Here is a 24,578-nt window from a genome sequence, read left to right as displayed (position 1 = left end):
CAAAAATAGATTATCTCACTCTTGAGATTGCTATGGCCAGTTTTGTAACATACCAAGGGCAGGCCTTGATTTTCCTCGTCAAGTGTAACGTAGGATCTTACTGCTCATTGAGACAGATAGCAAGCATTGTGGCAGATCCCGGAGTATGGTAGCTGCAGTGTCAGCCAGTGCATTTTATCAACCAAGCCTGCATGTTTTCTTTATCCTTTTCTTGGGGTATAACCATGCAACTTTCAAATGGGCATAAGCCCTCCAAGTGCATGCTTCTAAGACTGTATTCATCTCTTTAAACCTAAGAGAAGGGCTTCTTGGCAAGATCTTTCTGAGAATTACTTTAAAGGCTTTCTGACAGCTGATTGAATATAAATGGATCCCCCAAATCAGGGTATTAGAATGAGATTAGGGACTCTTGCAGTTTGATATCCAGAAATCTCATTACCTTCCTGTTATTCCAAATACATCAGGTAAGGTATAAGATAATTATGGCAGTTGTTGACAAGAAAATCTCTTGAACTGAAATACTGAGGAACATGCTGTCATTGTGCATACAGAAAAGTGTTTTATTGAAGCCATCTAGGCTAAAAAACAAGTGTAATTTGGCATGGGAAGAAAAATCCTAAGCAAGGTATCTAAGTCAAAATTACATACAAAATAACCACAACAACAACAACAGAAAGACAAAAAACCCAACATGCAAATATTTTGTTCACATATTGACTTATCTACAAATTGTTTAAACATTTAAATCAGAAGGCAGGTATAAACTAATTTCCTAACAGCACCTAAAAGTGGCTAAGGTTTCTACCTAAAGATGGGAGGGCATTTTTCTAGGTTCTGTTTGGTGAAGCACTGCCCAGTTTGACCCACCAAGATGAGCAGACCTCATAAACCACATATGACAACTTACCAGGCACTTGGCAGTGGTCAAACTTAGGAGCTGCGTTTGTCTCGGAGACTCTTAAGTGTGCAGCTTTAAACCGAGGCAAGATTTGAGTCAAAGACACTTACAAGGGACAAAGCCTATGATCCTGTTGATCCTGCAATGATCCTCCCCACGTATGTGGCCCAATGACTACAGTACAATCTGAATCAGTTTATAGTTACACTCCCTCTTCAGTATCCTAAATGAGCAGGGTGGGTAAGCTTTTAACCATGACAAATATTGCAATGAGGTGTCTCCTGACAGCACAGCACTTCAAGGCTGAGAGTCTGTAAGTTTAACAACATACATTTAAAGTTCTACAGTAATCATTGTTATAGAGTAACAGACCAGCAGACAGTTAATTTTTGTACAGAAGGAGATGTTGCCTCTGACATTGATGATGATAATAATAATAATAAATAATAATAATAATCCAGTCTGCTTAACAGTGAACCTTCAGTATTTGTTCTCGTACGGAGTGCACAAACCAAATATATTAACATCTCAACACTAAATTACAATTTAAGAAGTCAGGTCAGCCTAGAAGGCAATGCTGTTAGTGCAACACGGCTGACCGTTAAGGAAGGGAATAGTCCAGAAAGCAGTGGGATCTCCTGAGATTTTGCCTGATTTCCTTGCTGGCTTCCACTGTAACTCCTGCTTCTAATTTCATTGGCTTTGCTGGCGTGTGTTCCTTTGGCATGCAGGAAACGGGTGCCGTGGAGATGATTGCGTCTTCTCAGCGCAACTGAATTTGTCAAGGTTACACTTTTTCTATCTGGCAAAAAGCCACAGTGCCAGTAGCCCCGATCCAAATTCCTTGAGATGAATGAAGTCTTGGAAAGCCTTGGGACAAAGGAGGCTATCTCATGCATTTTTATTTGCTCCTTCACTGCCTCGCACATGGCGTCTATCCTTGGCTCACACTTTGGCTCCTTGGGTTTAAAAAACTGAGGGCAGGAAACCGTCTCTGCAAAAGCATGGAACATTTTCTCATTTGCCTGGGAATTAACTATCTTACTTTTCTTTGGAGAATTATCCAGGCTGTTTTTGAGAGCTGTATCCTTCAGAGGCGGCAGTACCAGTGACGATTTAGCAGTAATTTCAGGGCCAGCCTGATTACACAGAAGAGACTCGTGGCTCCTCATCTCTTTGCCCTTGACTATTTCTAGACTTTGGTGCTTTCCTGGAGGCAGAATATTATACTCCTTTATTGGCACTGTTTTCTTTTCTACTGGGAATAGCGGATTCTCTTTCATTATAAATAACTTTTTTTCACTTAGAGAAGCTTGGGCTTCTTTGAAGATCATTTTTTTCTTTTCTCCTTGGGACAACTGAATAGAGTGCATTTTGCTATAATCTCTTTCTTTCTTAGGCTCATCGATTGCAGAAGAAGCAGTCGTAGCTGTACTAGAATAAAGCAAAGTCTGTTGTTTTTCTGGAGGGCTACCTGTGGCAGCACTTGCATTGAATTTGAAATCAGATTTCACTTGAACTATTGTCTTGGGCTCTTGTTCCACACCTTGCATCAGATCTAAGCAATAGAGGCATCCATTGACAGACTCACTTGGCCTTGTCTTTCTGGCTCTCTTTTGTAACTGAAGGTAAGCAAAAGGGGCTGTTTTGCTCCAGCTTTGGACCTGAAGAAGCAAAAGGAGGGATACTCAGCAAAAAGGCACGGGGGCAAACACTATTAGGAAATGGCATATCATTAACTAATGAAATTGCTATTTTAAATGATGAAATGACTAGACATGCTGGTAAAGGCACTATGCATTCAAAATGCAAGTCAAGTGTGGAGAAATAGATTCTTTATTTGAAAAGATGCAGTGAGAACGAAGTTCTCAGACCATTCAGAAGCACTTCTCTTTATCCAGTGAAGCGTTTAGCAACCTATTTGGCAGATCTGGAATGAGTCACTGTTCAGGATTTGACAGTGGCTCCAGCATAACGCTCTCGTGACTTTTGTCCTCCCTCTTTCTACTGAAAATCATGCCTATCACCTTGCACCGACACTTTAGGCTCTTCCAGGGAGGAAGGGAAGCACAGTGTCCTTGGAACGTCCCCTGAAAGACTATGCCAAAAGGAAGTGGTTGGATCACCGCACACAACCATTTTTGTTCTCTGGATCACAATCGATGATTTGCCTGTACTATGTCCTCCCTTTCATATACAACTGGAGGAATCTGAAATTGTCCACTGTATTATAAAAATCCAGGGCGCGCTCTGACAGTGTTCAACAATCACAGACTGCTTCTATTTGTATTCATTTGGCTTTTATTAATTTTGTTTGAAATATTTTCATCCCACATTTCAATACGTGGAGCCACTGGCAGTTTAAAAACAACCCCTGTCAAAAAAGATAAAAAATGCTGCCTCAATAAAAGGCACCTCTAGCAATAGCAAAGGGAAACCTATGTCCTTCCTTACAAGCCCAGCAGAACAGTCCTTATATATCTGTTGGGGAAAAAAAGTTTTCAGAATAGATTCCAGACCTGTGTCCCTGGAAATAATATTCTATAGCCAAGAAACTGCTATCTCTCTGTTCACCCTCGTAGCCTCTGAAGTAGGGGGCATCTGAAGCAAAACTTTGTTAATGTTATAATGTTTGGGCAGGATCATATGTGTAAGGGGGTGGACTTCAGATTTCCTAGTCAGAAACTACAAGGGGATGGGGGTGTAATCTTAATTACACATCACCAGTTGAATAGCTTCTATAATGTGGCTAGTCACAGAATGGCTGTCGTAAGGGCCTGGCTGTATGTGGAAGGCAGAATACTTTTTCAAGACATTGTATACAAGGGAGAGACTAGGAGTACTGCTCTAGGTGCTGTAATGGTATGTGAGAAAGACCTTGGGAGACTGAGCGAAGAGACGCTGCCAAGGGAACGGTCAGATAAAAGACGACAAAGCCCACAATTAGACAATGGGCGGGACAACAGGCTCAGAAGAGACCCTCCCTAGTTTCTCAGACTGTAAAGGAGATAGGTGGCAGGGGCAGAATTGCAAATTCTGTCAACGTAGCTTTGCAATAAAGTAGAAATAGCTCATCTAGTTGTGGTTCCTATCTGGTTTACCCCATGAGGCTGACGTCAATCTTGCAAGTATGAAAGTACAATTCTCGCTGCTCTCCCCCAGTCTCCTTTACATTAATCCTTTACAATTAAATCATTCCCGATGGGGACGATTTCCATTTTTTTTTCTGCAGGAGATAAGCTACAAGCATATGGGAACAATAGATTATGACTTATTAGGCTAAGGTAACAACTGAAACAGTTCAAAGGCTTAGTGGCATGTATTGATGGAGTGCATTATTTTTGCACGTTCTTTTTTAAAAGGAAACCCTGCTGATCAACAGTAAGAATTGCTACCCCCTAAATTCTCACTTACTGCTTCCTCCCATCCTGTTCCATTCACACACTCCAGGGGTCTTTCCTCTTGCTCCTTTACACTATTACTGATGCTCAGAAGTGTGTAAATCTGATTCCTCTCCCGCCTCTCATTCGGGTAGATGCAGCAAGTCTCAATTTCCACATTTCTCGTCTTCGTAGTGGCTTTTTCGGAATAGCTCTCACTTTGGTTTTGTCCAGAGGAATTCATAACAGTTGCTGTCACTCCAGGTTGCACGCCTTCTGCCTGCAGGTGGATGATTATGGATTTTATATAAATAAATGAACTAAAACAGGTATTACATTTCTGCTGTTGCTGTTGTTTTAATTGACTGGGTTTTGTTGACGCATAGATTGTCTGCTAACCTTTGTCTGCTTTACTCTGTCTTAATAGCCTCATGGGCTAACAAACGCGCTGAATGATGTTTATCATAGGAGCCTGTTACTCTTGTGTTTCATCTCAAGAAAAATCTATCTAGCACAGTTTAGCTGACTATCCCATAACCCCCCCAGCCACCCCCACCCCTGAGCGATAAAAGGACAGATCTCCTGCCCCCTTTCAGCATTGATGTGGATGAAATAAGGCTTCCTTTCCATGAGTCTGGAAAATCCAAATCCAGGACAGGGACATCCCAAGAAGACCACAGGCCCCTCTTCTGGGCTGGGGACATCCCAAGGTCTTCCTTGCCCCATCCTCCCTTAAACTGACATCCCCACTGTAATGCAAAGCATTGTTCTCGAGGGACAGAGCAAAGCACTGGTTCTGAATGCTTTGGATTGGTCACATCTGGCTCAGCCCTCCTTGTGTTGCTTCTCCCACCTCATTCTTCCTCCTAGCTCAGCGGTCCTCCCTTCCGATGCTTCTGCCCTCCCATCGCAGGAGGGCCTTCAGGGGCAGCCCCTCTTTGACCCTCCAAACCTCCACTGGCCACCTGGCCTTCTCATCCTCCCACATCTTACCACAGCCCCGGGCACAAATGGCAAATCCTTGAACTGATGCCCCCCCTGGTTAGCACTAGGGGAGGGTGGTCCATCGAAGCTGGAGGGTGCCAGGGCAGAACATGTGGAGGGCCACAAGCCCCCTCCCCCCCGTTTCTGGGAGCGTGGCCAGAGGCCCTCTTGCCTTTGAACTCCCTTGCCCTTTGCCCGGGGACTCTTTAGCTCCCCCTTGCTGCGGGGAAGGCACTCTGCACCTGCTCAGGAGCATCCTGTCTTCCGGCGGCTGGAGGGAAAGGGGCCGCATTTTGTCTCCGGCTTTCCTCGGAAGCCGTGCCGGGCGGGGCCGGGGCCGCCGTTGCCTTGGCGGCACTCTTCCCCTGCTCGGGAGCATCTCGTCTCCGGCGGCTTTCTGCGCGCGGCCGGTTAACCGTTATCCCGGCGCCCCCGCTGCCAAGACGGGGCGGCCCTCTGCCCGTGCTCAGAGCCCCGGGAGCCGGGCTGCGCGGGTCGGGGCGCCTCCGTCTTCGGAGGAAGCGGGGGGGGGCGGCGCTCTGCACCCGCCCAGGGGCGGCTCGCCCCCCGGACTCACCCCATAATCCCGCGTGCCGTCCAGCCGATCCTCGAGCTTTGCCCCCTTCCCTTCCCTCCCCGTCCGCAACGCCCGTGTCCCGCCGCCGAGAGCTCCGCCGCCGAGGAGGAGGACGAGGACGAGGACGGGCTCGGCTGGCGTCGTGCGCCGGCGCTGCCGGGGGAGATGGAGCCGCCGATGCGATCACAGTCCCGCGCTGCCCCCCGCCTCTGTCGTCGCCGCGGTCCCCGCCGTTGCCGGGCGACGCGAGCAGCCGACGGGCCAGGAGGAGGGGCCGAGCCCCTCACTGGGGGGGGCTTTCGGAGGCGAGGAGGAGGAGGAGGAGGAGGTCTCCCCCTCCTCATCCTCATCCCCATTCCTTGACGGGGCATCTTCAGAGCGCCTCTTTGCAACCCGGGTAGTCCCGGGCGCCGAAGGATCCGGAGCCCCGGGGTTGGATTAGGAGAGATGGGCGGCTGTCAGGAATCGGGGCTTCAGCTGATCGATGTACCTAGGTCTGCAAATACCCATTTTTTAAAATGCTTTTGTTCTCTGTTTTAGTTTTCCTCTTTTATAATTTTGTGTGCACCCTTTTTTTCCTTAGTTTTTTTTTGGGAGGGAGGGAGGAAGGAAGGATAAGAAGAGAGAGGAAGGGGAGGAGGAAGGGAGATGAGAAAGGAAAGGAGGGAAAGGGAAAGGGAAAGGGAAGGAAAGGAAAGGAAAGGAAAGGAAAGGAAAGGAAAGGAAAGGAAAGGAAAGGAAAGGAAAGGAAAGGAAAGGAAAGGAAAGGAAAGGAAAGGGTGTGCCTTTTAATAAAATGGATTAGCAGGAAAGGAGGCTACCATACCCAATTCTTTGCAACCTGGAAGTCTTATTATTATTGTTGTTATGCCAGCATAATGCTTAATATCATGGTTAAGGTGATGGCCTGGCCCTGGGGGCACCCAGGTTCAAGTTGACCTCCCTTCTGGGCCAGGCAGTCTCCCATGCCAACCTGCCTCTTGGTGGAGTTGGTGTGCCACAGAAAAGGGAGATGTAAATCCCGTAATATACGAAAGACTGATGACCAGTGTTTTTCCACTAAGTTGCAAGTGGAAAATGAGCCAGGTTACAAAAGTTGACCCGGATGCACTAGCTGTGTTTTACACGGAGTTGGTATTCTGAAGAAAATGGACATTCACGCCAGATTGCTTGTTTGCCCCAAGGTATGTCCTATGCAAGTCATTGGGACTTAATCCCAGATTAGCGTTCGTGGCCTACAGTGTCCGAAATCCTTAACCAATTCTAGCTGTAATCCAAGACATGGGGAATACTGTTGCATAGGACTTTACCATTTATTCATTGTATTGCATTTCTGTCCTACTTTCCTTCTAAGGAATTTGAGGTGGTATATAAGGAGTTCTAAATAAAATTATGTGTAACTCTTTAGAATACCCAAAAATGTCTTTAGGATTCCCAGTGATCCAACATGTCCATTTAAAAGCTCTATCATAATTCTACTGACAATCCAAAGGGTTCGAAGTGTCTTAATACTGTACTCAACCCCCAACCTGTTGTCTGCTCTTTTCAGAAAGAGAGAAGTGCCAATGAATCCACTTTATCTCACCACAACCATGTAAGGTAAATGAAATTAGAGAGCAGATTTAGGGCCAAAGTCAATCAGTGAATGTCACGATCGGGGAGAGATGAGAAGATAGTTGATCTGACTTCCCATCCAATCCTAGATCAATACTTCCATTTCATCACCACACGCCAACAAAAATTAGGGTTCACACCCATGTGACATAGACAATGCTTATCATGGTTAGGGCAAAACACTGTTTAGTTTGAGGTTAGAAAAATATATGATTAATGCAGTGATAAATCAACTGTGGGCACAATAAAAGTTGTTTTAACGAGATGGGCGATGACAAACTTGCTATATAAATAAATAAAATATAAATAAATAGTCACCTATAATTGTTAATGTGAAAGTTCTTGTTTTCCAGCTATTTTTTTCCTTGAGCTCATAACTATTAAAAATAAGGACAACCTATATCCAGAGTGAGGGTTTTGTTTTTGTTTTTTTATGGAGAGAAATATAAAGTCATATAAAGGAACAAATAATAACAACAAAAAAGCAACACAATCTGAGTGTCACTATGGTTGACCAAAATGTCAACAAAAGTTGTTTTTTTGTTTTCCCTCTTAAATGGGAGAATAAAAGTACACTATTTCAATCATAAATATTTTCTGGTGAATTTTTTTTTTAATCAATCATTTGATTTTTTTTTTTCGCCCTTCCTGTTTCCTTCTGTAGTTTGCTAAAGCTCCAGCTACTGGGATATCATTTCAAAATTTTCCTTTGTGATTATGAACTCAGCGGCTTTTTACTTTGGTCCACTTATCCCAGGTTTGCCATTCCACTGTCTTAAGTTAAGGGTTTTGTTAAGGAAGGGCTAGATAAATATTGAGATTTTATTATAAATGTTAATTTACTTAGGAAATGCAATTAAACAGATATGTGTCGTTTGGGATCGAGTGTGTCTGAAAATCGCTTTCAGAAAAGTGCAGAATTTAATAGTAATTACAAACTGTGACTATGCGTCATCAAAATAGTGTCACCTAGGAGATGTTAGCTCATCTTTATGTGGGGTTGTGGGCATGGAACATTTCCTTTGAAGGCAGAAAGGGGTTTTGAATGTCTCATTAGAACACTCAGCCTAAGTAACAGTAGGAGTCTGATCAAAGTAAAGCTCCTACTAAATCTTTACTCCCTCTCTTATATGAGCAAGAATTTAATTGCTCCATGACTTTCGTGATTAGCAAAACACAATCCTCGTGAGTTGCAAAAGAGCTTCTCTGGCAGGCAATAAACTATAAAAGTTCTTTCTACCAAAATTGGTTTGAAACGATCGCTTATGTTTCCATCGCTAAAAAGTTTGTAAACTTCTCCTTAACTGATGTAACGGGTTCTGAGCTCTTTATTCTAACTTGCAACATCTGATTATGATATGTACAGACCTAATGTTGAAACAGGAATCGCAGTGGCTTTCTCTCCCACCCATTGACCCCTACTGTCTTCGAGGGGGAAAAAAGAACCTGAATGCAGATTAAAATGACTGCCATTTAAGAAACAAGTTGCACTCCCATAAGCTGAAAGGTATCTGCAGAGGTCAAGAAAGTCAAAATGTTGGACACAGCATGTAATTGAAGCTCTGCCCCTTTTTGTGTGTGTCACGCATGAGGGTGGCGCTTCAGTCGTGCAGTCACGGCTGCCATCTTGACTTTTTTGATCTCTCCTTTGCGTTTACCTCATCAACTTCTGTTCGCAAGAGAGCTAGTCTCAACTTCTATATATGCTCACACGTCACAGCAATCATTATGTAATTATTCAAAAGTGTGAAAAGCCCAGAACTCCATTGGAAAAGTGTAGTTATAAGACAAAACAAGGCAACCCAGGAATTAAAATCAGAAACTAATTTAAAGAACTTTAGTCAACTGGCTGTCATAAACGTTTCATTCAAAGTTACCACCATGACTCTGAATTAAAAGCAAGGCGGTTTGATTAGTTTCATTGCCATTACATGGCCAGGAGTCTGAAGCCCACCTTCATCACACCTACATAGTATGGGTGAGGGTGTGGAGTGACAGAACTTACAGCCCAACATCTGGAGGTCATATCTTCTACACCAGCTTTCTCCAATCGATATGCTCAATATATTGATCAAGGAAAGATGAGAGTTGCTGCCTAATGCTTCTGGAGGGTAACAGATTATAGAAAACTGTTGATAATGTTTACTCAGAAGTAAATCTCACATTCAGCTGTGTTGCTAAGAATCTGGGAATGGGACTGCAGCATAACATTCTCATTCAGCATTCTCCTGATTAAAATAAGTCTGTAGCTGTACTCAAAAATTTGCTCAGCAACAGTGTCTTCTGAACCAGGTTCTCAACATAATGTCCAGTGTTATATTTTCCAATAGTTGGCTTGCAGCATACACAACAGGATAACAATTTCCCTAATCGTGTAAGACTACAGTTTCTGCAAGTCTTGAATACAGGTAGTCCTTGTTTAGTGACCACAATTGGAACCGACAACTTGGTTGTTAAGCAAAATGGTCGCTAAGTGAAACTGTGACCCTGCTTATGATCTTACTTCAGCTTTCCTTTGCTTTACAGACCTGCGAAGGTTGTAAATGCAAGGATTGGCCTTAAAGCTACTTTTTCATCACCGTAGTCACTGAGAAGTTGCTAAATGAGGCAGTCACTAAATGAGGACTACCTCTACCACTGATTGTTCTGAGTAGACTTAAAAGAGGTATGGTCCAAAACATCTGGAGCATGCCAGGTTGGGGAACTTATGAATCAATGAGGAGAGGGAAAGGAGGGAGAACAGATCCTTCATCCTCAATCTCAGACTGCTGGTTTTCCTATCACCCTCTTCTTAATCCTAGACTTTTAACAGAAACATTTCTGCAAAGAAACCAGTTTGGGGAGCAATGGCAAGACTGATATTTACACAGGCAAAGGGGTGTTCCTTGCTTTAGGCAAAACACTAGGTTTCATAATAAAAAGTGGAACCAAACCTTTTAAAACCCCTTGGCTTATCTTCTTTTAGATCTGTTCCTTAAAATCTCCTGCATGTCAGAAGAGAGCCTTTGAGGGGGGGAAAAAATCTAGAAGACCAGATGACTCCACTGGAACAAAAACGTAGCGACTTGTCCTCTGAACCTTTCCACTGAAAGATGTGGCTGCTTATTTATTGCTAGAGGGTCACGGTACTGTAGGCTCAAGACAAGGGGTGCACAATTGTTATTAATAAGGATATGTAATGTCTACTGCAAATCACTGGCTCCCCTAAATGGCTTCTCTCCTAAATGATACATTGCTCCCTTTCCCTCAACATGTTCCCATCAATGCGGTGGGCTACATCAGGAAGAATCCGGGTTGGGAAAGGCCATTCTGAGGTCTTAATAACCCTTTATAAGCCTAGCCATTATTTATATTTTGCACTGAGGGTTATCCTCCCTGGGTCCCAATCTTATGAAGAGAGCTGGGACTGGCAGCAAGCTGTCTCTGCAGTTGTTCTGAGGTTATGGCCACCTGCTATCCTCCAAGACGAACTTCTGCTCACCTGCCAGCAAGGCCGATGGCAGTAGACTGTGGAGTCTAGCCTGAAACATCTGGAAGACATCCAATTGCCTATCATCAGCCGACAGCCATAGAGTTTGCTAGGATTATTCTAGAGCAGTGTTTCTCAATCTCAGCAACTTCCAAGATGTGTGACTGGGGAATTCTGAGAGCTGAAGCCCACACATCTTAAAAGTCGCTGAGGTCAAGTAACATTGCTCTATGGAAGATGTAAAATTTTACACCAAAAGAGAGATCATTTCCAATTCTGTTGTGCTGCTGCTATAGAATGTTTGTTTTAACAATTGCTAGTCATTTTTTTTTTTAAGGCTTCATTTTATGACTTGCTTGGGTTTCCTAGAAACCACTCAAGCTTGAAGAAAGTTTATATAATCTTCTAAATTAAAAAAGCCATAGGAAACTTTGGGGAGGGTGTCAAAAGAATTCAGAGGAAGTTTCTATGAAGTCTTTATTAAATATTGAATTATCCCTCCAATAAATAGAGTAAAATCAAACATATATAGTAAAAATTGAAAGGAAAAAAAAGAGCCATTAGCATAGAATCTTGGAAGAGAAGAGGCATTAAATAACACATGTAATTAGATTTCCTTTCACCTACAATCCCTCCTAAGGGCTACTGTAATTGTTTGTGTGACTTAGCAACGTAAGAGAAAAATTCATATTCTGACAGGTTGAATAACTTGCTAAAATGTTCCTTTCTACTTGAGCAGAATGCTTAAGTGATTCCAATATCCTGTTCACCATTCACAGTTTAAATATATGCACATTATTGGAAATCATTAATCAGCTGGACAATGTTTCTTGAAAAAAGCAATGGCAAACACTTCCATGCCGTTGCTAAGTAAACAACATGCCCAGGGAGTCCCCAGGAGCAAAGCACAATTTGAAAGAGACTTGATGTTTTGTCTCTGGTGACTCAGAGCATCATCCAGATGTGGCTGAGGTGACAGAAAGCGTGTTTCCATCACTGTCTTGGCACAATGATGCCAATCCCACCTTGAATGAAGCTGGCAGAACGGTATTCCACCACTGGCATTTTCTCTGGATCCTCACCACAAATAGAAAGTACCTTAAAACTTTGATACAATGGAACTTGGTCTAGAAGACAAAGTGGACTTTAAAAAAAGAAGAAGAATTCCCCAACAGACTGTCAATTTGCGGGTCTGTCTGTTAAAATCAAGGGTTTGTTGCCTATGGCACTAAATACATCAACTGTATCATGATGCAAATGACGGAGGTTGATGCAGATGATAGAAATCTGGATTTCTGCAACAATTTCCCCCATCCCTCCCCTCCTCCCAGGTTTATCTCTTCCAGAAGAGCTTCCTCGGCAAGGCACAGCTTGCAGGTGCCGAGAAGACGCTGCTTGAAACAAAGAAGTGGTCAGCTTCACCTGCAGCAAGGGGAGAATGTCCTCTCTCGTGGCCAAAGGCTGCAGACCACCTTAGGGGAGCTGCAAAATTGAGGATCTTTTGAGAGAAGTCCTCCAGAACCTCACTCTTAATGCTAGAGCCATCCCGGCCCTAACAGATCTTCCCCCCAGGACAAGAGTCTGTGGGACAGTCCCCCAGTGGTGCATTTATCACACCTGAACGTCCTTTTTCTCTGAATCTGCTCGTGAAAGATCACTAATGAAGACTGTTAAAAGGATCTAGGTGCACAAATCAGGGAATTGGCTTGCAGGATTTCTCCTCATTGAGGAATATACCTGTTTTATCTTTATTCACTGAACTTTCTCAGGAGTGAGAAAGCTGGATAGTAAACATTGTTTTCAGGATCTCTTTCAACTCCCTGCCCCAAAGTACCGGCAAGTTTTTCCTATGATACTTTTACAAAATCCAACTGCTAGAATCATGGCCAGATGGGAAATGACTCAGAAGTGGAAGCAAAACAGCTCTCCTGAAGAAATGCCTCTTATTCAGATGAAAGTCACGTTTTCACTCCCACCAAGCGCCCAGATTTTCTCCCGTTGCCTACGTCACCGCCGTTCAGTTAAAACATACAGGATGGCTGGATTTGCACAACTTCATTAGCCTGCCATAAAACGGGCGGCGCGTGGTTCGGCCTGTCCCACGAACCGGGGCGTCCTTTGCGACAAGGGGTATTAGATCATTTTATCTGTAAACGGGAACTGCGTTTCCTTCTCCCAAGTTTGCCAGCCAACTGCATCACAGGAGGAATTTCCCCTTTCCGGGGGAGCATCAGTGCCACCCTCGTCGCCCACTGCTGCTTAAACCGTCCGAGTCCCATTCCGCGCCCTCTCGCAAAAAGGGAGTCGGGGCTTTCGCCGCACCGGGACCCCCGAGCCCCCAGAGCGGGAGCCACCGCCGGCGATCGCGCGGGATGGCTCCGGCCGAAGCGGAGCAGGCTCGCGCGGCAAGGCCGGTGGGCCGCCGCCACCGAGCCACGCAGGCCCGGCCGCGGAGAGCGGGAGGCTGCTCCTGCGGGGGATTCCCACGCGCCGCCCTCGCCCGGATCCCCGTCTGAAGGACGCGGGGAGGGCAGAGGCGGACGAGCGGCCCGAGCCGGCGAGGGAGGCGGGGGCGGGAGGCAGAGCCGAAGGGGCGGCGAGGCCGGCCCGGCCCGGCGCGCCTCCAGCTGACTGCAGGGCTCCGCGACGTCAGTAGCCGCAGAGGCAGCGGCGGCGGCGGCAGCAGCAGCAGCCCCGGAGCCGCGGCGCGCCGGCGATCGCAGCGCCCGCTCCAGGCCAGCGCTCGGCTCCCGGGGCCCGCTCGACGCTGCTCCCGCGGGGACCCTCACCGAGCGGCTCGCGGCCGCGGGGAGAGGCGCGAGGCGAAGCGAAGCCATGCCCGGCCGAGGAGCGCCGGCAGGAGCCGCTGAGTGACCCGCCGAGGAAGCCCGTCCCGCGGCGCCAGGATGGAGAAGGCCGGCTCGCTGCACGCGTCGGTCCCCACGCCGCCGCCGCGGCTCTACCTCCCGCGGAACTTCAGCTGCAGCGCCTGCCTTTACGGCAGCCTGGCCGAGCAGTGCAAGGGCGGCTGCAGCCCCGAGTTGGAGGCGGTGGAGCCGCTGCCCCTGCCGGCGCCCGCCGCGCCGCCCGTCACCCGCGAAGCCGAGGCGGCCCAGCCGCCGCCGCGCTCGCCCTCGCCGCCCCTGCCCTCGCCGCCGCCGGCCTCCCGAGGCAGGGAGCCGACGCTGCCGCCCGTGCCGCCCAGCCCGACCCTGCGCCGGCGCGCCAAGTCGCTGCCCACGCCGGGCGAGCGGGGCCTCCGGCCGGCCCTGCAGCACAGCCCGTCGCGCCGCAAGACGGTGCGCTTCGCCGACTCGCTGGGGCTGGAGCTGACCGCCGTGCGCCACTTCTGCCAGGCCGACGTGCCGCGGGTGCCGCCGCCGCCCGCGCCGCTCGCCGCCTCGCCGCTGCCGCTGCCGCTGCCGCGCGGCGCCGACCTGCTCAAGACCCGCAAGCCGCCTGCGCTGGGCGAGCTGGAGCCGGTGCTCTTCGGGCCACCGGCGCCCGTCCTGGAGCCGCTCTTCCCGCCGCAGCCCGGCGCGGGCGCGGGCTTCGCGGAGCGCGTGCGGCAGCACAAGGTGCGGCTGGAGTGGGTGCGCCCCGAGGCGGCCGGGCTGCGCGGCGCCGTGCGCGTCCTCAACCTGGCCTACGAGAAGACCGTCTCGGTGCGCTACACGCTCAACCGCTGGGCCAGCTGCAACGAGGTGCCCGCCGCCTACCTGCCGCCGCCCGCCGCCGCCCACGACGGCCAGACGGACCGCTTCGCCTTCCACCTGCCCGTGGGCGCCGGCACCACGCTGCTCGAGTTCGCCGTCCGCTACCGCGTGGCCGATGCCGAGTACTGGGACAACAACGACGGCCACAACTACAAGCTGCGCGGCAGGCAGCGGCCCGACAGCCACGAGCCCGGCGGCGGCGGCGCCTGGATCCACTTCATCTGAGCCGGGCCCGGCTCTGCCTCTCCGGGACTCCCGGCGGGAAAGCAGGTGCCCTCCTTCGACGGGGAGACGGCGGGAGCGCCCCTTGGAGACGGGACCGCGAGGAGGAGCGCGGAAGCGGTGGGCGTGACACCCCCCTCCCCATTTTCATTTTATTGCTAACGTGGAAAGCCGCCCTTCGGATGGCAACTTTGTGCAGACAAATGGTTGCAGAGGTGCGGGTTGACGGGAGCAGCCTTGTCTGGGCTTGGAAACTAAGCTGCGCTTGGTCTGGTTAGCGCTTGGACGGGAGACCACTGGGAATTCCCTTAGAGGTAGGCGAGATGGGGCAATTAACAAACCAGTAGAAGGTAACCTCACCAAAAAGTCACCTGGAGTCAAGCTTGACTCAAGGTTGATTATGTCTTTACTTCCCTTTTGGGGGTGCCTTTTCCAAGAAGTCTGGGGGAGGGGTGGATTGTCCCCTGTTGTCTTTGACTTGTCCCCTAATCAACCTGCAGGAGACCTCTTCCTTTTTCCAGCCCCTTGATTTGCCATTCCAGGGATGCTTAACCCAGAGTAAATCCTATTAAATATCTGACTTCTCCTTGAAATGCCTATTTAGAATGGCAGGGGGAAGCTGGAAACAGCTGCCTTCTGTCTTGGAAGAAAATAAAATTCCTCCATCATGGGAGAATGAAGGCAAGCATTTCTGCCTTCTCCCATACAGGTCCCTTTTCTATGGGAAGGTTTCAAGAGGGAAGGGAGGGGAGATTGTCCCGCTGTGTGACCCTTTTTCTGAACTTGAGATGGTACAGCCCAGGTATCAGTTGCCCAGGTGATTTGAAATTCAAGCCTCTGGTGGAAGCTACCCCTTTGCTTTTTCTTTAAATGAAATCTTCTCTAGATGAAAATCAGGGACCACGATATCCATCACAACCCATAGAATGCCTCCCTCTGATTGGCTGGAGGCTAGTGACATCACAATCCATTTTCCCCTCCTCCCTAAAATATCCTCTTCATCCCCCGCCAAATCTATTGAACCCTTTTTCAAACAAATGGAAAAAGAAACAAATGAAAGTTTGTTCAGCTGAATCAAACAGCTAGCACATCCTTTCTCACCTGAGCTCTCCAGAGGTGTTGGACTTCAGTTCCCATAATCCAAGGACAGCCAGGGTGTCCTTGAAGAGTTGGAAGTCTGACACATCTGAAGAACACTAGAGTGAGGAAGTTGGAGGGAACAGATTTTTTTTAACAAAAAAAAAAAAATGCAGCCAGCAATGGAAAGGGAAAACACACCACCCTGAGTCCTGGATCAGAATGGCTCCGGAAAGGCTGGGGAAGGGCAAAAGATTTCCCGTTTTGCATGCCTGCCCACCCTTCCTTGCAACATCTAGCGTTGGCTGTGTGGAGGACCTCAGCTAACGGTTCTACGCGAAGAAGCTGCGTGGGAACAGCCTCGTCCGTCTCTGTTCTTGCTCCAGTTTGACAGATCTGGGGGGTTGTACTTCTGTTCTGTTGAAGGCTCTGCACCTTCGTGCCTGAAAGGTTATCACTGAGATTTTTTTTCAACATTTGGGAACCTCTGACTTTATTCAAATTCCCACAGCCTTCTCTGTTTCAAGCTGGTCTGGACCATAAGGCCTTGTCTAGTGTTCTCACGGGTATCTTTTCGTCTGCAAATTCTTCCCTTGCTGTCGCTGACTTGTGAGATGTTCCCGATTTATATGTCCACCGCCAGGTGATATTTTCGAAAAGTGTTTGTTTCCAAGTTAAATACAGATGGTCTATATTTTATATTTTGAGAATTATAACTGGGGGAGGGGAAGGGAAAAGAGAAGCTGATTCAAGCTTCCTTTAGAGGAAGAACATGCAACTATTCAGAAATCTGTGTTGTAATGACTGGTAAGGCCTGTTGTTTTTTAGGATATATGTTTCCTCTTTTTTTCTCCCTTGATTGTTATAAAACCTTAAGATCTTAGGCCAAGCTGTAAAGGAGTGAAAATGACTTAATACTATTGTTGAGGAGGTGTTGGGAGCAGACTTGGAAAAACTGACTTCAATTCCTGAGCATTTCTAGGCATAAGAATCAAATTTTGGGTCATCAGTACATGTTTTGGTTTTAAAGAGCTGAAAAATTATTCCATATATCTAAGAAGTTGGATTGCCAAGTAGCTGGAAGTAAGGTAGCTCTGACTGATAACGCTGATCTGCTACATTGGAAAAAAATGTAGAATATCAGAGGACATGTTACTATATATCAGGGTGTTGGCCCTTCAAGGTAAGCCAGGTCAAGAAATAGATACTGCAGAGTTTCCAGAAATGGTTTTTATTGTTGTAGGGCAGAGTGACAGAATCTTGAAAGCCTGACTCAGTTTCTCTTTGCCCCATCTTATATCGAAGAAAATCAAGGCAGGGTTACTATGAGTTTCTTTCTTACTGTTTCTTCTTTCCCGGGACAGAGAACTCTTTTCTGAAATTCCCTCCTTAACAGGTTGCTCATTCCTTCCCCATTCCCAAGCCCAGGTCTACAGTCCTTCACACAGAGCTAAATCTGCTTTTCTGGCTGTCCCTGCATCACGTTCCATGGATGTCTGTTCCAAAATAAATGGTCCTGTGGAACAAGCACGCACACATAAGGGTGCATAGGATTGTAGCCTTTTGGTTTCAGTGACTAATCCTGTTCCTGACAAACAGAAGATAAGCTGGTTCAGATCAGAGGTCTACCTTTCCTTTCTCTGAGTATGTTCAGGTGGCGGCTGGACAGCCATCTGTCAGGGATGCTTGAATTGGGATTCTGGCATTGGCAGGAGGTTAGACTCAGAGGCCTCCATGGTGCCTTTCAGCTGTAGGACCTATTTTATGTCCTATTCTGTCATCTAGTTGGACCTTACATGGCTCCATCAGAAGGGGCAAGACTTAGCGTATTCACTGCGAATTTGTGCTCGACCCCAATCTCTTACTGGGGGAAATATACATAGCCATACTAACTAGTAAGTCTGTGCAAAGTGTTTGGAGGGGCATTCCATGAAGGGAGAGAAGAACCATCTGAAGCTGCTGCTCAAAGCATCAAGGTGACCACATCCCTCAAAAGCTCAGCCATTCAACGTCCTGCCTTGAGCACGCACGCCGCCGATAGCTTTGGTGCCCGTGTCGGTGCAAGCACCTTCGGCAATGTAGACAGATGCTTTGGTCACTCTGCAGCTCCACCCCTCCCCCAAATACATCACACAGGCCATCAATCAGTAGTCACTGATAGCCTTATTCACCCTGATTTTCTCTCATCTCCTTTTAAAACCAGATGAATCAGGTTCTAAGCATCGGAAAAGTGGAGAGGGGGGGCACTTTTTTCCTATCTGGTGTCTCTTAAACAAGCATGGGTTTTTTGGTTTTGGAACTGGAGGATTAAAGAAGAAATCCTCCATGCAATCCACTACTCACACTTAGATTCTTGATGCTGGGACCTAAGGAGCTGAATGTTCGAAATTATTCTTTTCGCAGCCTTGCCTCCTGGATTTGTATATAGGACGTCTGCTGAGGCTTAAGTGTTCACCCTGCAAATACATGACTGAGTCTTTGGCTGTATCCGCATTGGCATTCTTGGTGGGCGTGCTGCTTTGCAAAGATGTGTCTGAATTATTGGACTGCTGTTATTTATCACGGTTGAAGCATCTGTACCCTGAGAATCTCCACTGAATTACGTGGGAAAGGCGTACAGCACATAAATCACAGTGGTAAATTATATAGAAACTTCAGAGAGAAAAGAGAGTTTTGATGTTGGGAAAAAGGATGGAACTAGCATTTCTAATTGGTTTCCTATCGGATGCCGAGCAAAAACCTTTCTATTTGTTTTAAATTCTTGATGGAGGAGGAACACAGAGAAAGAAAGTTCACATTGAATTTTGATATTTTTTCAGCTCTTTTAAACAGGAACTTAAAGATGCAGTGCAGATTGTTTATTTTAGCAGTCTTGTATAATCAGGAGGTGATTAACTTTAATCCTAAAGGTTCAAGTGATGTGCCCCCTTTGTCTTGTGAATTATGAATCAACCTGGAGAAAAAAAGGCCCTATCTTAAATGTTATTTAAATACATTTCCAAATATTGAGAGAATCCTGCCCTCATTTAAGTTCTTTGGGCTACTGCAGTGGACCTGTGTTTTATTGGCTAAATCAGTGTTCCTCAACCTTGGCAGTTTGAAGTTTTCCCAGAAATTCTGGGAATTCTGGGAGTTGAAGTCCACACATCTTCAAGCTGCCAAGATTGAGAAACACTGGGCATAAACCCCTTCCTCAAATGAAAAACTGAAGGAGACAGAGCATGAACCATCAATGCTGTTGGGGACACAGTCCCCCCGTGTCTTGAATTGCCGGAGGTGCCCAAGACACCCTTCAACCATCTGGCTTAGACAAAACTTTCACTGGATTGTTCCCAAGGCCTGTTCATTTTTAGTAAAGAAATCCAATTATTTTTTCAGCAACTTATGGCTTAATACAAAGGTGCAGAAGGAGCCGCATATTTGAGCATAGCTTCGGATTATTGCAAACCATTCTGTGTTTCAATTTTTCAGCATTTATGCTGCTGTCCTCTGGCTGTTCCTTATGGCATTATCACGAGCTGGCAAACTAGAGTACATGGCTAGTGAAGTGTATGTTGCAGGCTTGCATTAAGCTAAGGCCATCTGGGCTGCAAGACTCGTTCTTGTGTAGTAGTTGTCTAGACATTTGCAGCCCAGCCCTAATTCAGCTATAAGCTATTTTGACTACTGCCAATTCCTATCAGGACCAATGTACATTTAGACAGGGAAGGTGTTTATTTTTATATAACAGTGTTTTAATAATTATCAGCTACCTGTGCTGAAAGACATTGAGAATAATGTGTATATATACATATATAGATATCGATATGTATATATCTTACCTTTATATATCCAGATGCTATCTTCAGCTTGCTCAGTTTGAGCCAAACTGGGTAATCAAAACTCTTCATGATCCAGTCTAGCTAATGCATCTCTTCTCTTGTTATCCAAAAGTCTTAAAACATGCTTGCCTATCAAACACATGACGACGATAATATTGCACTAGTCGCTTAATAACCAGCAAAGAGTATTTATGATTTATGCGGCCGCCTCAAATTCCTGGGGTTACAGAATGAGCTTTCTTGCACTGAAGTTAATGCACTTTGATTTGAGGTCTGTCAAGGTTTCCTCACCTTAATCCTGGCATACATTTGCCCCGGCAGGAGGGCGTTACCAAAAAAAGCTAAGATGGTGGTCGCACATAAAAATGGGCAGTTTCCATTGTGCCATTGGGGCTGCCATCTTGACTTTTTTGATTGCTTCGCAGCCTCTTTTTTCCTGCCATCTCCCCACAGTGTTGGCCTCATGTTGTCCCCGGCCCGTGAACGAGGCAAACTTAAGCTGCCCAGGGTTAAAATGCTGTCTTCCCCATCCGAGGGCAGTCTGTAGATATGTCCAATCAATTGGGCTTTGCCATTATCTTGGAAGGAAACTGGATGATTAGAAGTGATGGAGGGCAGACGCAAGTGAGAGAGGGGAGGGATCAGAAGTCAGAATCATAATCTCATGCCAGTATAGTTTCTTTGCCAGTTCAAGGATGACTAGAGATTGTTTCAGCTGGACTGTGGGGAAAGGCTCTGAGTCCCTAAAGCAGTGTTTCTCAACCTTGGGAACTTTAAGACGTGTGAACTTCAACTCCCAGAATTCCCCAGCCAGCTGTGCTGGCTGGGGAATTCTGGGAGTTGAAGTCCACACGTCTTAAAGTTCCCAAGGTTGAGAAACACCGCTCTACAGGCAGATTGCCCAGAAGAAATGGACTGAGTTAATGCACAGACTGTTACTATTGGCTTCTGTTTTGGGGGGCCCTTGCACAAAATTAAGTGCCCTTATTTCCACCCCTTTGCCCACACCGCCAAGGCGCATCTCACATTTCATTCTGAACCCAACCTTATAACCTCCCAAAGAAAGCAGTGTTTTGGGGTTACTGCTATTTCCTTCACCCCCCTGAATCTGCTCAGTTCTAAATCAGCCGCCAAGAAGAGGAGGAATGAGATCAGAAGGATGAGATCGTGGAAGCGGTGATGGAAAATCTTCCCTGGCTAATTTTTGCATATTGTGTCAAAGACGCAAGAGAGGATGGGTGGAGCAGCCTGGTGCTTCGGTTCTAGCTTTAGCCACGTTCCTAAAAGATTTTCCGAATGCCACTGGGATTATGTGCACATGAAACTTTATAGAGGAAGGGTAGAAATAGATACCTTTGGGGAATTTGTGGCTTCTGATTTGACAAGTGCTTAAGCTTCTGTTTTAATTGCATCGAAGAGTTGATGTCCCCCCCCCATTTCATCCCATTAGTAGCTGAAGAATGTTCTGATCTCTTAACAATTACTTGTTCTAGATCTTGATCTCCTGGGGAATCTCTAATTAGTAAGTTAACTGATAGGATTGCTGATAAACCCCATCTGTTCTTAGCACGTGCTTAGACTTTATGCATCAACCTTTTAAAGACTTTAGCTCTGGGTGTGTGAATCATGATTATTTTCTACAGATGTACTGAAATGCGCCCGCAACCATGGCTAGCTAGAGTTTATGCAGTTTCCTAAGTACTGAATTGCTCTGCTTTGAGGGACCGAAATGTTCCACCAGGAGGCGGGAGCATCGCTCGCGGCACTTCAGCAGCATCAGAGTTTGATTAGCAAACGTTGACGCGCTGAGAAAAAGCACTTTCCCAAATGAGCTTTGCTGAACGTGTCACTGTAGTCTGGGTGTCATCAGTCATTAGCCAAGGTCCCTGTCTCGCCACAGCCAAACGTTTTATACACTGAGAACTCCTTAAAGAGCAAGACGTGCGTGTGATTTGTTGGATCAAACCCACATTGACTTCGTCGGACACGGAAGCGAGGCATTTTTTCTTGTGAACCAAAGGTGCATAGTACTAGCATAAAACAAATATTCTCTTTTCTCTCTCTCTTTCTCTATGCCCCCCTCTTGATGGGAGCGTGGGTGTTTTTAAATGCTGTATATTTTTAGAAAAACAATCTGTTGTATTGGGCCCTTAGTGTATGCAAACCAGCGGACTCCTCTTGTCCTTTTTTAGCAACCTCAGACTGACTTTTCCCCAAAGCAATATTAAAAGCAGTGGTTACAGATTTCTGCCTGGATTACGTGTTAAATCCAAATGTGGCTTACATGTTTGTTGCTTAGCATGTCGAGTCCAGTTGGCCAGTTCAGATGGCCTGACATTCTGGGTTCTGTGGTTTAATGTGCTTGGTGATCCTTCAATAATCACCTATCTTGATCTGTAAAGGCACTTTATATTTCAGAAAGCACCAGGCTTACAGGAAGTTTACTAGGGATTCTTCAGTGGAAAAACAGTAAGGCGGGGAGCAAGCTTGAGTGGGGGGAGTTGTCCCATGTTATACAGTCTTTGACGTGTTATAGCTTTATCTGTGGGATCTGCAGTAGGAGGACGAATGCTAGAATGGATAACCATAGCTTTAAAAAGTTTCACCCAGATGCAAACCCCTGATTCTAGCATCCTTTCCCGGTCAGATGCCAACTCCCTGAGTATCCAGCTTGCAGGTGGCCGAACTAGAATTTCCCACTTCATCCGAATTGGAACATAATGGTTAACTGTTTTAAAATAAGTGAGGATATTTAGCAATGCTTTGAAAATGGCTTCACGGCATTTTTTTTTTCCTCCAAAAAAGTTTTACCCCTCATCTCTGGTTTCTGATAAGGAGTAATAAACACGAAGAAGTCTTTTTGATTTATCTCCGACTGAGAAGGAAAGCAAAGGAGGCGCGTTTGTTTCTCGGCCAAAAGAGTCAAGATGTCCTTCTTCAAATGCATTAGGTGATCCAGGGCACGCCATCCAAGCCCTCTGCCATATGTGGGTGTGCAGCAGATTTTGAGGAGATCAAATATAAAAGAAAAACCCAAATCCTTCTCCCCATCTTTGCATATGATAAGCTTCTTATTTTTAGCTTTGCCTTTTTTGTCTTCCGAAATGAAAACTGCTTGCTGTGTGTAGAAAAACAACCAATTTATGGAAGATGCTACGTCCAATGAAAGAGAAAAGGTTGCTCTGTAGAGAAAGTTTCCAATCGGTTCAGGGCTCAGATAATGGTGTTGGCTTTTCCCTTCTAAGCCAGATGAAATGCCAATCTAGGAGTATCATTGAAATGAGTGGCTCACCTGGAGGTAATAGCTATAATGCTAAATATCAATTGCTCTTGAATTTGAGGTGCATACCTGACAGATCCATAAAAATGGTTGCAAATGGATAAGTTTGTACCCACATAGACGCTCTTGCCTATAAATGGTCAAATGGAGAAATGAGCGCTCATGCGTAATGCTGTTCTTTTCTCTTTTGGATCAGTGTTTCTCAACCTTAGCTTTAGATGAAGCCTACCAGCAAAAATCTGCTAAATATAGGTGTGTCCAAAGACATTCTAAATTTGCAGTAAATTCAGATCATTTAGGTGTTTTCTAAGGATAATCATTACAGTATTATAATAATATTGGATCTGTCTTTTAAACAGTTCCTTTAAATCAAAGGTTTGTTTTGTTCTACTGTACATCTTCGTACAAGATATTAAAATGAGACCCACCATTTGCTAGCCCTTTCCTTCCCTCTGTGTTTTCAAAAAGCCTAATGGGTTGTTAAATTTTTCATGTTATCGCTGTAACAAATGTTGTAGGGATAACTGTTTGTGCTTTACATGTCCATTAACTATGTACTGGGCTTAGGAAAGAATAATGTGAATATTATATCATCTTATATATTTGTGCAGATCTTACATAAATGTAATCAAGTTCTAGTTTTTTAAGGTTTTCTGCAGAGTTTATTTTATGGAAGTGGTTTGCTCTTATGCTGCATTGGCACTCTCAGTTGGAGTTTCTCTCTTGCACATGTTGAAGCATTAAAAAAGCATTCACTGAAGAACATAGCTTCTCCATTTTTGCACGGCTCTTTAGCAAAACTTGAATAAATGTATTGTATGTTTGTCTTGTGGGCAATCTGTGTTGTGGGAAAGCCTGAATTTTAAGCCACTCACCTTGTACCTCATCGCAAATGACATGTACACGAGCACTTCCAAAGAGCATTTCCTTTTTTTCCCCCCCTTCCTTTTTTGTGGTTTGTACAACATGGTAATGCTTGGGCTTTGTTTGGTTTAGAAACTGCCCCAAAGTACCTCCTGTTTTGAATAAAAACACGTTCATACCAGGAATTTCTCTATGCAATAAGCTGTCCATTTCTTCTGCGTGTATTTTGATTTTGGTTTAGAGGAGGAAAAACGAAAACATGAAAAGATGATGCAGATGATGCAGATGAGCACTTTATAAGGCTGCAAGCCTGTATGTGAGGATACATGAGGATAAATCCCAGTTAACTTGTTGGGAATGTTAGCTTCTGAGTAAATAAGTGTAAGTTTATTGTGACTTCTGTTGGAGGAATGATAAATTTGTGTCATTTCTGTTCTGAGCCACTTTGCAGCAAAAGATCTACAAACGTTAATAGCAGTGCAATCAGTCTTCATCCCAAGGTGGAATCAGCTGGCTTCCACTGGAAGAAGAAATTTTGAGCAAAACTGGATAAAAGCCTTTCTGTAACAAAAATCCATTGCCCGGATCAGGATATTTGACTTTTAGAGTAAGGATTTATAGTGAAGTTATACTGTAAGTATGATCTGGAGACCAAAACATATATGATTAACATGAT

General features: G+C 45.8%; 2 protein-coding genes across 2 annotated transcripts; one reads left to right on the top strand and one right to left on the bottom strand.

Moving 5' to 3' along the window:
* Nucleotides 1-505: 505 nt before the first annotated feature.
* CUNH16orf46 (chromosome unknown C16orf46 homolog) lies at nt 506-4,623 on the bottom strand. The gene is made up of 2 exons (XM_025177751.2): nt 4,313-4,623; nt 506-2,562 (listed from the first exon to the last, which is right to left on the bottom strand). Exons 1-2 carry the CDS (start codon nt 4,520-4,522, stop codon nt 1,453-1,455), a joined length of 1,320 nt encoding a protein of 439 aa, XP_025033519.2. The 5' UTR covers nt 4,523-4,623; the 3' UTR covers nt 506-1,452.
* An 8,953-nt stretch (nt 4,624-13,576) lies between these two features.
* LOC148216476 (protein phosphatase 1 regulatory subunit 3E-like) lies at nt 13,577-20,535 on the top strand. The gene has a single exon (XM_088135982.1). It carries the CDS (start codon nt 13,829-13,831, stop codon nt 14,861-14,863), a length of 1,035 nt encoding a protein of 344 aa, XP_087992108.1. The 5' UTR covers nt 13,577-13,828; the 3' UTR covers nt 14,864-20,535.
* Nucleotides 20,536-24,578: the final 4,043 nt, after the last annotated feature.

This window comes from Python bivittatus, unplaced genomic scaffold (assembly GCF_059951505.1).
Source record: "Python bivittatus isolate LINGU-HERP-01145 unplaced genomic scaffold, Pbiv_v1 ctg000190_np1212, whole genome shotgun sequence".
NCBI classification, from domain to species: domain Eukaryota; kingdom Metazoa; phylum Chordata; class Lepidosauria; order Squamata; family Pythonidae; genus Python; species Python bivittatus.
This window is presented reverse-complemented; position numbering and strand designations above follow the sequence as displayed.